Source organism: Penicillium cataractarum (genome assembly GCF_028827025.1).
Source record: "Penicillium cataractarum strain IBT 29864 chromosome Unknown utg000009l, whole genome shotgun sequence".
In the NCBI taxonomy this organism is placed as follows: domain Eukaryota; kingdom Fungi; phylum Ascomycota; class Eurotiomycetes; order Eurotiales; family Aspergillaceae; genus Penicillium; species Penicillium cataractarum.
Genome location: NW_026622745.1, coordinates 1,648,441 through 1,662,588, shown reverse-complemented (window position 1 = coordinate 1,662,588; position 14,148 = coordinate 1,648,441). Strand labels below are relative to the sequence as shown.

Sequence of the window (14,148 nt, the reverse complement as noted above, 5' to 3'; positions counted from 1 at the left end):
ATGTCGGCAACTCGACTGCAACCGTTTGGAGGTGACCAAACAGGAAGTGGAGACGAGGGGGAAACAACAACTGTTGCGCTTAGACTTTGCACATTATTCGACCGACGGAACTTCTAGAAAATGCAGAAAGATCCTTGTTCAACGCAGTATATCGTCGCGGAAAAACCGGGAAGCAAAGCGAGACGGAGAGGGTTTTAAATGTCGAGACAACCGAGGCCGTCTGTAACTCTGCCATTTGCGACTTTTCGCTAAGCACCCGCCAATTCAGCCTTTTCCCCCACTTGGTCGCTTGGCCGCTTGGCCGCTTTTGGGGCCAGTGCGACTAATCAGCGGCCCCAGACTCTATCCACAGCGACACCTCGCACAATGTGGAGGTGGACATGGTCCATGGACTCCATGGGGGGGAATGGGGGGAGAGATAGGCGAATGGGGTGTCTAACTCGGATGATAGATACATTCCCTCTGCTATTCGCGCCCGTAGAGGTAGTTTGATCCCGTCGAGCACAAAGCGCATTGTATAGCACAATCCAAGAGCAGCCCGGATGTGGCACACACACAGTAGAAAGCCGGGAACCGTAATCCCAATGCAGTAAAGATGTGGGTTATCGTCGTAAAAGCCTGTTGGATACTAGCATGGCCAGTTAGGATCCCCCGGGACCAATTAAAATGACTCAGTCCTGATTAAAGCCAATTAGAGGCTGGCTAGAGGCTTGTTGGAGGCTTGTTAGCGTACACTTCGGCATTCTCCGGCCAACCATAACAACCTCCTCTCTAGCAGCAACATGTTCCAAGTCCACAACGGGAAACCCAGTCCAGCTACCCCCTCGGGATCAGACTATATGCCGACCGACCACATACTTTATAGGGTTATTAGATCAGGGCTTCTTCCCTATGACGCGTGGGCGTTTTTCATCCTGTGGGGTTTCTTCCAGGAATCAAACTATGTTCCTGCCAAGTCATCGGACAGCCCGACAGGATCATTTACCCAGGAACGGATATATACTCAAGGTGTGACAATCTCAGAAAGTGCGGGGATAACTAGAAAGCACTCCCATTGGTTATCTCATATCTGAGACTGCTCTCTGCCCGCGGAACCTTCTCTCGATTGGCCAAAGATATAGATCTCCTTGGCAGCTCTTCTCCCAGACACAATTAGTAAAAATCACCAATGAGCTTTTGATTGCATGGAATCCTCCTCAATATCAACAACATCATACGTCTCCGCATTCTTCTCCTGGTTCAACTCGGCATAAGATGAAAAGATGAGTCGTCTCATCTTTTCTTCCTCAGTCACACAGGGCTTGTGTCGTACACAACCCCGGGAGGCAATCTGATAAACCACTAAATCAAATTGTGCACTAGCCTGCCTAAACTCTTCGACCAGTCCTGAATTTCGTTTCCACACAGGATGGTCCTCTTGCTCTGAGGATGCCCAGAATACACGCTGGAACATCTGTCGTTCATAACGAAGGGGTCCTCGGGTGACCACGAACTCGAATAGTGCTCCCATACAGACTACATCATGGGGCTGGGCAAATGCTTGTTTCTTCGGCTGATTATGGCAAGCGTTAGTGACAGATTACTTTTTGTCTGGCTCGGAAAGCGGTTCAGAAACCTACCCGAATGATGCACTGTGAATACCTCACCATACGCGACGAAACCACGTCGAAAAATGCAAATTCTTGAATCGGGGGCTGCTGAACAAGCATCCGGCGCCAGCTTGCTTCTTTCCGATTATAGGCAGTGATCTTATCAGGGAACTGAATCATATCGAAAGTCGCAAAGGTAAACCTGCCAAATCCTGCTGCCGATCCGCCATTCAGGGAAAAGAACGAAGGAAACACTTCTGCCAGTAACGGGTTCCAGGATTTGGAGATATTCTCATCCGGCATAAAGTATAGATGTTTCTGCAGCGAGGGCGAATCTCGGACGAGACTGTGCCAATATCGACAGGTTCGTTGGGCAGCGGTGAGAAGTGTTCGTAGGTCCAGCTGAAGTAGGATGAGCTCCAGGAGCTCGGCCGTCGAGACAACCTTGTCTATTGCAGAACTTCCGAGACGTTTTGTTTCCATCTTGGTTTTATCTCAACAATCTTTGAGGAATTTTTCAGGCAAACGCTACGCAAGATGTGCTGTCAGGCGCCAGCGTCCCCTCATATGCAGCACCGGAGTCATGTGATGCCTGTCATTGCCTGCAAGGCGTACTGGCAGAAGGCGAGTTGGGATTGGTTGCCCCGTTGAGCAGCAAATATGATTCGGCCTTGGCGAATCATGTTGTGAAACTTCACCGACTGACAATAATTTCCTCTCTAACAATCAATATGTAACAAATCGATATGTTGATTCGACCGATCACTTCTAGAAAAACTCCGCCAGATCATGTTGACCCAATATCACGTGACTTGTGTATATAGATCATTTCTCAGATAGATTGTTGATTTTATTCTCCTACATGCATCTTACACTCTTCTTCATTCCTATAGCTCTCTTTATCATCAGGGAAATACTAATTCTTTGACAAGTTATCTTTACGAAAGTCAATCACTATCACAAGACTCTAGCCTGGAAGGAACCCTGCATCCACCCATCCATTGAATACGCATTCAGAAAGTCCTTTGACTTTTCTTACTAAATAGTCTGTCGGGAATCCCGATCGACCGTGTTACCATTCAAATATTCAAGTGTACTCCTAAATTTAGGCTGAAAAGACATTGGTAGATATAGAAGTATACTATTACCTAATGTAATCACTTATCGAGCTTAGATCCAATTTTAGATTTAGCTAGACGTACTTAAAATTTGAGGTAAATTAGAGCCCAGTCTAGAATAAGGCTACATTACCTAAAATCCTTCCCATGATGATTTTAACTTTAAGATCGGGTTTTCCATGGTCCTTCAAACTCGATGGTCGCTTCAGCCTAGTTCTAATTACTTTTATTAGCTTTAAGGGATCTGGTGGATTGAAGTGTCTCTGACTTGATCAACTCAATGTGTAATAGAATAATTATGATCTGAAACATCCAGTGCCATTGTCAGTCCCTCACTATCATTAATTCTAAGGATAAAGCCTGCCGCTATTGACCCTTGACGACTTAGATACACTTGCAATGACGTGCATCCGCCACCAGATCAGTATCAAGAATAGAACAGTCGAATAAATTTCTTGGACTGTGAGATACATTGTATTCTTTTTAAACAAAAGCGCTACGAATGTTATTGAATGGGTTATTCGGTTTCCTCTGTTCTTTGATAGCCTTCCACGAAGTCTCTTTGTTTTTCTCTATTGTCTGTACGGCAAGACGCTTTATTTCTGGCCTCCTTTATAATCTTTGACAAACAACTCCATTGCCATCTATCTAAGAATTCTAACGATGCCTCATTGAGTCGAACCGATATAAATTCCTCAACCCTCATGGTAGAGGCAATATGCCATATCCCAAGGTCTTCCTACTCTCTGCTAAATTATCTCTCCTCGCCTTGTGTCATTCAATCTTCTAAACTCAGTGTAGCATCATGGTTTTTAACAAATTTGTCAGGTCCAATACCGATGGTGGTGACCCGACAAAGGAGCGGTCTCGCCTGCAAAAGCCCCAATACGGTGAGCTGGAGAAAGAAGGCGCGGCGTTGCAGAAATGCTTCACGTATTCTCCAGGAGAATCCTATGACATCAAGGCCAGAGTAATCCAATTCTCTGGTCACCCTCCATGGTCACCCCAGGATTTTGTGAAAACAGGGTGGACCATCGAGCGGATCGGCTGGAAAGGTGATCCACCTGTTAGCGGCCGACCCCAGGGTTGGAATCCAGTAATGGCCCCATTGACAGCCCTTCCTTGGTCAATTCTGCCAGTTGCAAAGCAACTTGGTCTTTCAACAAAGCCGATCTACAAGACCGTGTCACTGTTCAAGTTAGTCAAGGATAATGCGGAGAGCGACTATAGCGATTATATCATCCAAGTCGGTCCCGGTCTGATCGTGTCCCAGCTCAGCTCGCGCTTCTTGGGTCCACACTGGTCCGATGTTGCACTTGCAGTCTATAAACAATATGAGACTGCCCCATTGAAGTATGTATTCCGCGTGGATATTACGAACGAGGTTGTCGAACGTCTGATCAGCGAGGATATTTATTCGGTAAAGACTGGTCTTGAGTGGCCCGACTCTATTCGGCAAGAGTGGAAAATCGGGACATCCGAGTATAAGGCGCTTTTGGGGACTCCCCTCGGTCGTGGAGTAGTTGCGTTAGTTCTCAGGGGCTATGATCGTGGCACGAAGCTTATTTCAAGCATTTCCACCTTCTCAGACGAGCACAAGGTTTCTATGCATATGCTCTTCGTCATCTCTGACCATAGTAAGTCATTGTTCGACGAGTGACTGTTTCCAAGTGTCCTGCAATTGTCCACATCTGACAGGATATTCCAGGAAACCGGATACCTCCGGGTAACAGTCGAAGCGGGTTTTAGCGGATTTCGGTTTCTAGTGTGGCGTGACGTGGTAAGATTCATCGCAACAAATGGTTCTGATCCGACTTCTGGTGGGGATTTCAATTGGAATTTCTACCGGTGTTTATTGTTCTTCGGCTTGGGTGGTTTGGGTCCGTTTGTCAAAAAAAGGAAAAACACTGAAAAGAAGGTTTTTATCATCAAGATAGGTTCCTCGGTAGGTCCTAGGTACCCCTAATTCTAAATCATGGCATGCATGTTATCACACGGAGTAAAACAAGGTTCCCAAGAAAGCTTAATTAGATTGGCAATGTGATTGGTCCATCATTCACTGTAGATCTTGTCGGCTTTAATTTCCTTCTAGAACGCCTCAAATCTAAATCGGGTTTGGGCTCATTGTAGCGAGGACAGTTTTCAATCTCGTCATTGGTGGCTGATAAGGTCCTATGCCGCGTAATACGGTCTACCCTTACCTCTTTGCGTGCATGTCAACACTCGTGCCTCAGATTGTCCCATCCCGGGGGCCAATTGATGCTGGACGGGCTCATGTTTCCCCGTCCGGCGTGCCCGCGTGGTATCCACGGTCGGAGGACCTCGTACTGGGGTGTGGAGGCAACCTTCTTATCAACAGGAGCCCCGACGGATGACCCCAGGTGACCCGTAATACTATAATCAGCAGAGTGGAGGAAGCATTATCAGGAGGAGTGTTATCTTTTGCCCCTTCTAGCTTGGCAAAAGTCCCAACCCCCTTATCAGTCTGAGATATCTTGGAAGATGTCTGTGGTTTGATAAACATTCCAGAAGCAGTAATGAATATACCATGAACCTATTCAACTCTTGATGCTTTCTTTTTACCCTCGTGCGCCTTTTCTCCCAGGGTCATGGGGTGGCACACACCTGCTTGCTTCCTCCCGTCAACCACAACGCCACGCTTTTGCCTCAAAAACGCGGGGTTGGATCCACATTCTTCTATAGAAGTCTCTTTACTGGCTTACGAGGGAAAAGCCACTGTAGAATATCACTCGTTTTCCACTTTCCTCTCACGGTTACAGTCGGGGGGCCCGTTACACCCTTGCGATAAGCGCGAGTTGGACGATGGGATCGAGCCCTAATTGGACCAGATCACGGGGCGCTCAGTTATCAAATGGGCTTATCTTCCTATTGAGGATGGTCTGACCGGGCGTCGTATGGCGCAGGGCCTATAAGAAGCTTTTTTGAGATGTTAGTACAAAGTACCTAGTAGTATGTTCCGGTCGCCACGGCCCTGTTCTGTAACCTGTCAGCCTCGGACGGCACGTATATAACGCCATCGGACTCCCGGTCCTGATTCGAAGACGCCCCCTTTTTTTCCTTCTTGAACCCGTTCAAGCATCTCATTTTTTCCCGGTTCAAAAGATGACTGCCTCAGATGAGGATATCGAGAAGAAGGGCGTCACCGCCGTCGAGCCTACTGGGGATCGGGGCGTTCCAGGATATGACGATGTTGCGGTCGGCAGCTCAGAGTTTAGCCCTCTCAAGAGGAGTCTGCAGGGCCGTCATATGCAGATGATCGCTATTGGTATGTGCTTTTTGGATTGATTTTCTGGGTCCATCTTGACTGACGCTTGCTTCGTTCAGGTGGTTCCATTGGTGCTGGTCTGTTCGTCGGTACTGGTAGTGCTTTGCAATCCGGAGGTCCTGGAGCTCTCGTATGTATTTCCGATTAAAGCTGGTATTTGCAAGCGCTAACGGTATCAAGCTTATCTGTTATTTGATTGTCGGTGCCATGCTTTTGCTCACAGTCCAGGCACTGGGAGAGTTGGCTGTCGTGTATCCTGAAAACGGTGCTTTCTTCACTTATTGCGTTCGGTTCATCAGTCCTGCTTGGTTAGTTGTCTCTCTCGCTTGATTATTTAGCCGCGTTCTTGTGCTAACATTTAACCAATCAATAGGGGCTTTGCTGTCGGCTGGGATTATGCTATCAGTTGGCTCATCATCTTACCCTTCGAGATCACTGCTGCCAGTATCACCATTCAATATTGGCGCGACGATCTAAACGTCGGGATATGGATCGCAGTCTTCTTAGTTGTTCTGTCAGCCATCCAAATCTTTGGTGTCCGTGGATATGGTGAAGGTATGCATCTCACCTCTATATTGCTGGCTCGGGCTTGATGCTAACAATTTATCTCAATAGTCGAATTTGCCCTGGGCATGATCAAGGTCATTGCTGTCATCGGCTTCATCATCCTCGGTATCGTGATCGACTGTGGTGGTGCCCCCAAGGGAGGATACATCGGTGCCCATTACTGGCATGACCCTGGCGCATTCACCACCTTCCGGGGCTTCTGCTCTGTGTTCGTGACGGCCGCGTTTGCCTTCTCCGGTACTGAGCTGGCTGGTCTTGCTGCTGCCGAGGCCGCTAACCCCGCCAAGTCTGTCCCCAAGGCTACCAAACAGGTCTTCTGGCGTATCATGATCTTCTATGTTCTGGGAACATTCATCGTTGGCCTGATCGTCCCTCACACTGCCGATTACCTGGTCAACTCCTCCGGTGCAAACACCAAGGCTTCTCCCTTCGTCGTCTCCATTCAGAATGCCGGTATCAGTGGCTTGCCATCGGTGATGAACGCTGTCATCACCATCTCCGTCATTAGTGTCGCCAACTCTGCCACCTATGGATCTAGCCGTACACTCCAGGCTCTGGCTGCTCGCGGCATGGCCCCCAAGATTTTCGCGTACATTGACAAGAAGGGTCGCCCCCTGTACTGCATCCTTCTCCAGATCGCCTTTGGCTTCCTTGCTTTCATCAACGAGGCCTCGAGCACTGGTGATGTTATCTTCAACTGGCTTCTGGCTCTTTCCGGTACCATCTCCTTCTTCGTCTGGGGAAGTATCTGTCTTGCCCATGTCCGCTTCCGCGCTGGTTGGAAGCACCACGGTCGTCAAGTCAGCGAGCTGGCTTTTGCCGCTCCGTTCGGTGTGATTGGAAGTTGGATTGGCTTTGGTCTCAACGTAATGTGTCTTGTTGCTGAGTTTTATGTCTCTGTTGCTCCCAAGGATGCCGAGACCTTCTTCATGAACTACATCGCTGGCCCGCTGATCATTGCCCTGTTCATCGTCTGGATGATCTATACCAAGATCAACAAGGACCCCAAGCTTGACCGTGGTGCTTGGTTCGTGAGTTTGCAGGACATGGATGTCTTCAGCAACATGCGTGACACTGCATTGGACGTTGACCTGCCTCCCAAGGTTGTGTACCACACTTGGGGAGAGTGGTTCAAGGCGGCGCCCATGAGAGTCGTTCGCTCCATTTTCTAAATCAACAACGACCGTGATGAGATAACATGTGTGGATGTGTCTGTAACTGTCTAGCTGTTGAGAGATTAGTAATTAATACAGATTCCCCCTAGGATTTCAGTCCTAGTATACAAGAACCACTTGCATTTTTTGGCTCGTAGTGTAAATGACTCAGTATTCGGGAGGGTATTCCGCTTTATAACCAAGTAGTAGAAGAGAAAATTAAATTCATAAGCCGATGCAATCGAGATCGCACTGTGAGTCATGTCAAGTAGAATCAAAGACAGCATCGCAAGTGGAGCTTAGAGTGTCACCAATCAGAATCGGGATCTGATTTCCGAATCCCCGTTCAACGTGGGGGTGACTTCCGATCGGAAGGAATAAAGTGTCGCGAGCTTCCTACAAAGCTGGGCTAACCTTGCGAATTGTTTTTCACTCGAAAACTGAACTGAGAATCTCGATTCGTTGAAGCTATCCATCATGATCACCGGCATCGCCCACGTCAACCTCACAGTACACCCAGGGACCCTGGAACATGCAAAAGAGTTCTATGGCGAGACCCTCGGGCTAAGCTCTGCACCTGTCCCTGAGCTGCAGGTTGGAACAATACTCTGGTGAGTTTTGTCTTGTCTATCTCTACGTCATCACCGAGTACTCGACATTAATCGGCTCTCCAAAACCGAACAGGTTCGATCTTGGCTCCAGCGGACAACAAATTCATGTTAACTGCGGTGCTACTGACCCCAGCTCGACACGGCATCCCTGCTTCAAGCTACCCGGTCGCGATGAGCTAGAAGCAATTAAAAAGTCCATTTACGACCACCATGTCCGCGGGGGTCCAGCAGCACCAATGTCCGCCGATACGCCTGGTGACGAGGGTTCTGGTAAGCAGTCTCATTCAAGGGTTTCCTTGACCGATATACTAGATGTTTGAAGCGCTTGAGACTAATGATTCATCTTCGCAGGCACGAAAGGAAAGGAATATCCTCGACGGTTCTTTGCGCGGGATTATGCTGGGAATCTGTTAGAATTTACTTTGTAGGATTTCCTGTGTCAGGGGGGAACCTGTGAATAATAATGATCTTGTCAAGACGATAGTTTAAGGAATGATGAATACCCTTATACACTAGACGTCTTAGTTAGACCCCCAGTCTGTTGAGTCTCTGTGGCTTTTCTTGGTCGTATTGGCCATGGCCGATCGTCTTTGTGGAGATGCGGGGTAGGTCGATGTGAATGGAGAGATGCCCCGCGAGGAACAGCACAGTAGCCTTGAGGACCTTGAGCGACTGAACTGTCAATAACCATATATAGGTCCTCTACTCTACTCCTGAGCTACTAGAACTTTTGTTCTAGCTATCTATCGAGTAAATATGAATCTACGCTCCATGCAATGCACCATGCGGATGCCCCGGGATCGACAAGGTGGATGACCGAGGTCCATTACGACTCCGCCTCGCACCCCTCACCAGTGTCAAGCTTGCCCAGAATTCGAGATCAGCACTAACCAGTTCCACGGACAATCAAATATTAGCGACCTCCCGAGGCAACGTACATGTTGAAACCATGTAATAATCATGGCATGCCAATCAACTTGGCCCGAACCCCGCGATCGACCTTCTCCACATTGGCCCTCTTCTTAAATAGTACTGTATTTTCCCTTTGCCCGCGAATCGTTAATCCCTCGACTCAGAGAAGTCATTTATCTTATACGAATCGCTACTGTTTGAAATATCTATACTAAGTCAATTACGTTCCCTCGAAATGGCGACTGTTGATATCCCTACAAAGCAAAAGGCCGTTATCTTCGACCAGCCTGGTACGATCTCGACCAAGGTTGTGGAAATTGATGTGCCAGAGCCTGGTGTTGGCCAAGTTCTCGTTAATCTGTATGAGAGTTCTTTCATACCGCAGACGAACGATGAACTTAGATGTCTGACTTGTTTTGTCTATAGCACTCACTCCGGCGTATGCCACTCCGACTATGGAATCATGACCAACACCGTATGATGAGACACCGAGAAACTGAATATCCTTCCAAGATGCTGATTTCATTCAGTGGAAAACGCTCCCATACCCAACTCAGCCCGGTCAGGTTGGGGGTCACGAAGGTGTTGGCAAGATCGTCAAGCTCGGTGCAGGCACTGAGTCCTCTGGTCTGAAGATTGGCGATCGGGTCGGTATTAAATGGGTTTCCAGTGCTTGCGGAAATTGCCGTAGGTGACCATATCACAGTTTCCTTTCGAAAACATGGCTAACTAGAATATACTGCAGAGCCCTGTGGAGCGGGATCCGATGGGCTGTGCTTTAATCAGAAGGTCTCTGGCTACTACACCCCAGGAACGTTCCAACAGTACGCCCTGGGACCAGCTAACTATGTGACACCCATTCCCGACGGCCTAGATTCTGCCGAGGCTGCACCCATGCTCTGCGCTGGTGTGACGGTCTATTCAGCCCTGAAGCGTAGTAATGCCCGCCCTGGCCAGTGGGTTATCATCTCCGGCGCTGGAGGTGGCCTTGGCCATATTGCAGTACAACTCGCCAGCAAAGGGATGGGTCTTCGCGTTATTGGCATCGACCACGGCAGCAAAGAAGAGCTAGTCAATGAGTCTGGAGCAGAGCACTTTGTCGACATTACACAGTTCCCCAAGGACGATAATGGCGCCGCCCTGCAGAAGCACATCAAGTCTTTGACAGAGGGACTAGGCGCCCATGCTGCGATCGTATGCACGGCTGCAAATGCAGCGTATGCCCAGGCTTTGCCGCTGCTGCGCTTTAATGGCACACTAGTTTGTGTTGGAATGCCTGAGCATGAGCCACAACCTATTGCGACCGCGTTCCCGACTTCTTTTGTCAATAAGCAATACACTGTGACTGGCTCTGCGGTCGGAAATCGTCAGGAGGCCATTGAGACGTTGAGGTTTGCTTCTCGTGGCATTATCAAGGCCCATCATCGGGTTGAGAAGATGGATGCTCTTACCTCGGTGTTCCAGGAGATGGCCGAAGGCAAGCTTCAAGGTCGTGTTGTTCTGGATTTGTCTGGTTGAATGGTGCTGAGTGCGACCGAAAATCCAGATTTATGTCGATACCACATTTAGTTTGTGACAATATATATCACCCGTACATGGGTTACATTATCTTCACTCATGACCACCCAAAGCTAATCAGTTTCCAGAATGACATTACTAGCAAGCCAACTAACTAATTCCCGTTTTTGACAGCAGAATTTCCGCAAAATCTATTACATGCTATTTCATGACAGGAGCAATCATCATCAGTCCATGCACAAGGAGATGAGACACAAAAAGAACAAAAAATTGACCGACGCAGGGGTCGAACCTGCAATCTCTTGATTCGTAGTCAAGCGCCTTGCCATTGGGCCAGCCGGCCGACTCGCTCCACTTTACCGTTAGGTTATTGGACCGGGGATGGAGATTTTGTTGAATAAAAGACTCCATAGTCTACTTGGAAGAAATTTTCATTGCTTCCTAGTGATTGGTAGCCCTGAAGATAAGTGGGTCACAGCCCTAGAAAGCCTTGGGAGAGTAGCATTGAGTGTCCAAATACGCGCAGACCAATTGGAACTAAACCAGTTCCAACAAAATATAGTGTTAATCAATCTAAGAATATCATTGAAAACTTTCATACTGCGTCTTTGAGGGGCTAGGGCTTTGGTCATGCCGAAGAAGTACAGATCGAAGCAGATGTTGACAGCACAGCGTAGAGCTGGCAACTCTATGGGACGACTCTATATAAGGCCGTCATTTGGGTCATCATTAAAATTTCCGACAATTATTCTACAGGTAGAGGGCAGATGTACGTACCTTTAGAACATATACATGCCGAAATACTTACAGCCGCTGCATGGCACGACAAAACCTCGAAGCAAATGGCCGTAGGGCCAACGCCAGTACCACAAGATCTGGATAAATCCTTCTCGCCCGAGAGAAATCTGCACTAGCCAACCACTGACCGTATTTCAATTTCCTTATTCAGATATGGCGTAGTTCAGGGTGCATCGTTAGTAGGTCTCGGCGTGTGTGGGTCCTCGATGTGTACGAGTAGAAATCCTCCGCAGCTCGCAATTCCCCAGATCCATTGCCTACGGAACGTGGTAAATAAACTGCTTGTCATTACTGTATCAATTATGATGTATATAAACTTCTCATGGGTTTAATGCAAAGCTGTTGAGCCACGGCATCGGATCTTTATTAGTTAAGATCAATGATCGTTTTTCTATCGTACGCTCCCCTTCAGAAGCTGAATGACCATCTGATATACGATCCATGCTCAGATAGTCACAACGAAGACATATTCTTCACAAGTCAGATACTTTATTTAAAAAGAGGTTTAAGTAAGGTGAAGGGTGGCCAAATGAATTTACAGGTTCAGTATGTGCCTATCAAGTATATCATATGAGTGGAGTATTGCGTGCTTCTACGCCTGGGCATTCACAGCACAAGCCCCCACGTTTAGCCTAGATGTTATCGGACAGAGTCCGCCTTGACCTTTGGAACTCCCAGCAAGGCATGGAAATATCAATTCGTGATATCGCGATCAGTATGGGTCCTGGCGTGCTGTTTTCGGATCTTGGAATCCCTCTCCTATAAAATGTAGACACAGCCCCGAACCTCAGGGCTAGCACTGGCTGTGTTCGACTTATAACTTGCGACAGAGCATCAATATCCATCATGGCCCTTGAAAGGATAGCTCATTTCTATCGATCCTGCCTATTTCAGATTATTATCGTGGGGCTGGTCGCTTTTTGTGAACCGGGAATCTGGACTGCCCTAAATAACCTTGGAGCAGGAGGCAATGCTAGTGTAAGAATGATTCAAATATTCGAGTCTTGCTGGAAATTTGCTAAAATTTTTTCTGCAGCCTTTCCTGAACAATGCGGCAAATGCCCTGACCTATGGACTTATGTCAGTAGGCTGTTTTCTTGCTGGCGGTGTCACGAATAAGATCACAGCGAAATGGACCTTGTTCCTGGGAGCAGCATTCTACACCCCTTATGCGGCTGGACTATACTGCAACAATCGTTATGGAAATGAATGGTTTCTCTTGCTTGGCGCCGCTCTATGTGGTGTTGGAGCATCTCTTCTATGGGCCAGTGAAGCTGCCATTGCGGTAGGATATCCGGAAGAGGAGAGACGAGGCCGGTAAGCGGGAAAATCCTGGTTACAGGTTTGATATTATTTGACTGACTTCAGTGCCAGATATGTTGCAATCTGGATGGGAATCCGGCAGATGGGGCCGCTAGTTGGTGGTGCAATCTCACTTGCTCTCAACATCAACACTTCACATGTCGGAAAGGTCACCTACACAACATACTTGGGACTTGTTGCGATCTCTTCTCTCGGAGCTCCATTTGCATTGCTTCTATCACAGCCACAGCATGTGGTCCGACGGAATGGCACTAAGATACCTTATATGAAGAAAACTAGCCTCAGTATCGAGTCGCGCGCTATCTGGAAGCAACTTACCAATAAGTACATGCTGCTACTTATTCCAGTCTTTCTCGCGGGGCAGTTTGGTACAACTTACCAAGGGAATTATTTAACCAGTATGGATTTACGGTTTCCTCTTTATATGAAATGCATAGTTAACAGATTTGCCAGCATATTTCACCGTTCGCTCTAGAGCCCTCGCCTCTTTCCTCACAGCCGTGGTTGGCGCCATGGCTAACGTGACAACAGGTATAATCCTCGACCTGAAATACTTTTCTCGAGCAACCAGGTCAAAGGCAGTGTACATCTTTGTCCTCATCTTCGTCACGGCAGCTTGGATATGGAATGCTGTCACTCAAACGAAACTCTCCCGCATGGCCGAGCCACCTGCCTTCGACTTGGGTGATGGCTCCTTCTTCAACTCGTCTTTCACTGTTTACATGTTCTTCAAGTTCTTCTATGAAGTGCTGCAGACTTACATCTATTGGTTGATGGCCGAGATCAAGGGAGCGCAGGGAGAGGGTGATATCGCTAGGACCACCGGTATTCTCAGATCTTGGGAGTCTATTGGGAGCACGATTGCTTATGCGGTTGGTGCAACCCACTGGCCCAACTTGAATCAGATGATTCTGGGTTTCTCGCTGTGGGCTTTCACAATCCCGTTTACCTGTCTCGCTGTATTCGGCAATTGGAACCAGTCTGAGACAATCGAGGTGGAGGAGCAATCAGACAGTAGTAGCCTCGAGGCTCAAAGAGTGGTTATTAGCACCCAAGGAAAAGATTGAAACCTAGATGGGATGCTGGTCGTCTCATAAGGGCCCAGGAGGATTAGAAAAACTTCATGCACGACAGTCGATTTTCTTAAATAGAGTTGGCGGGTGATGGGATAAACAACATCAAAATAAAATCAATAAATAGAGATTTGATATTGTACTATCCATATAACGGGTTGCTTTCTGGTGACATATATGACTGCAAATCTCTACAAGC

The 14,148-nt window shown here is 47.8% G+C and overlaps 6 protein-coding genes across 6 annotated transcripts; 5 read left to right on the top strand and 1 right to left on the bottom strand.

The window, feature by feature from the left end:
* Positions 1 to 1,162: 1,162 nt before the first annotated feature.
* Positions 1,163 to 2,072, bottom strand: N7496_011204 (uncharacterized protein; the record flags this gene model as incomplete). The annotated part of the gene is made up of 2 exons (XM_056704117.1): positions 1,163 to 1,552; positions 1,647 to 2,072. The coding sequence occupies 2 exons, from the start codon at positions 2,070 to 2,072 to the stop codon at positions 1,163 to 1,165; spliced, it is 816 nt and encodes a 271-aa protein (XP_056550077.1).
* Positions 2,073 to 3,512: 1,440 nt separating this feature from the next.
* N7496_011203 (uncharacterized protein) lies at positions 3,513 to 4,367 on the top strand (the record flags this gene model as incomplete). Its single annotated transcript, XM_056704116.1, has 1 exon — positions 3,513 to 4,367. The coding sequence occupies one exon, from the start codon at positions 3,513 to 3,515 to the stop codon at positions 4,365 to 4,367; it is 855 nt and encodes a 284-aa protein (XP_056550076.1).
* Positions 4,368 to 5,830: 1,463 nt separating this feature from the next.
* N7496_011202 (amino-acid permease) lies at positions 5,831 to 7,732 on the top strand (the record flags this gene model as incomplete). The annotated part of the gene is made up of 5 exons (XM_056704115.1): positions 5,831 to 5,993; positions 6,053 to 6,123; positions 6,174 to 6,301; positions 6,367 to 6,548; positions 6,609 to 7,732. The coding sequence occupies 5 exons, from the start codon at positions 5,831 to 5,833 to the stop codon at positions 7,730 to 7,732; spliced, it is 1,668 nt and encodes a 555-aa protein (XP_056550075.1).
* Positions 7,733 to 8,191: 459 nt separating this feature from the next.
* On the top strand, positions 8,192 to 8,753 carry N7496_011201 (putative glyoxalase family protein; the record flags this gene model as incomplete). Its single annotated transcript, XM_056704114.1, has 3 exons — positions 8,192 to 8,325; positions 8,399 to 8,595; positions 8,677 to 8,753. The coding sequence occupies 3 exons, from the start codon at positions 8,192 to 8,194 to the stop codon at positions 8,751 to 8,753; spliced, it is 408 nt and encodes a 135-aa protein (XP_056550074.1).
* Positions 8,754 to 9,472: 719 nt separating this feature from the next.
* Positions 9,473 to 10,755, top strand: N7496_011200 (zinc-dependent alcohol dehydrogenase; the record flags this gene model as incomplete). The annotated part of the gene is made up of 4 exons (XM_056704113.1): positions 9,473 to 9,597; positions 9,664 to 9,712; positions 9,768 to 9,924; positions 9,983 to 10,755. 4 exons carry the CDS (start codon positions 9,473 to 9,475, stop codon positions 10,753 to 10,755), a joined length of 1,104 nt encoding a protein of 367 aa, XP_056550073.1.
* A 1,644-nt stretch (positions 10,756 to 12,399) lies between these two features.
* Positions 12,400 to 13,943, top strand: N7496_011199 (UNC93-like protein; the record flags this gene model as incomplete). The annotated part of the gene is made up of 4 exons (XM_056704112.1): positions 12,400 to 12,531; positions 12,590 to 12,870; positions 12,928 to 13,274; positions 13,330 to 13,943. The coding sequence occupies 4 exons, from the start codon at positions 12,400 to 12,402 to the stop codon at positions 13,941 to 13,943; spliced, it is 1,374 nt and encodes a 457-aa protein (XP_056550072.1).
* Between the last annotated feature and the right edge of the window lie 205 nt (positions 13,944 to 14,148).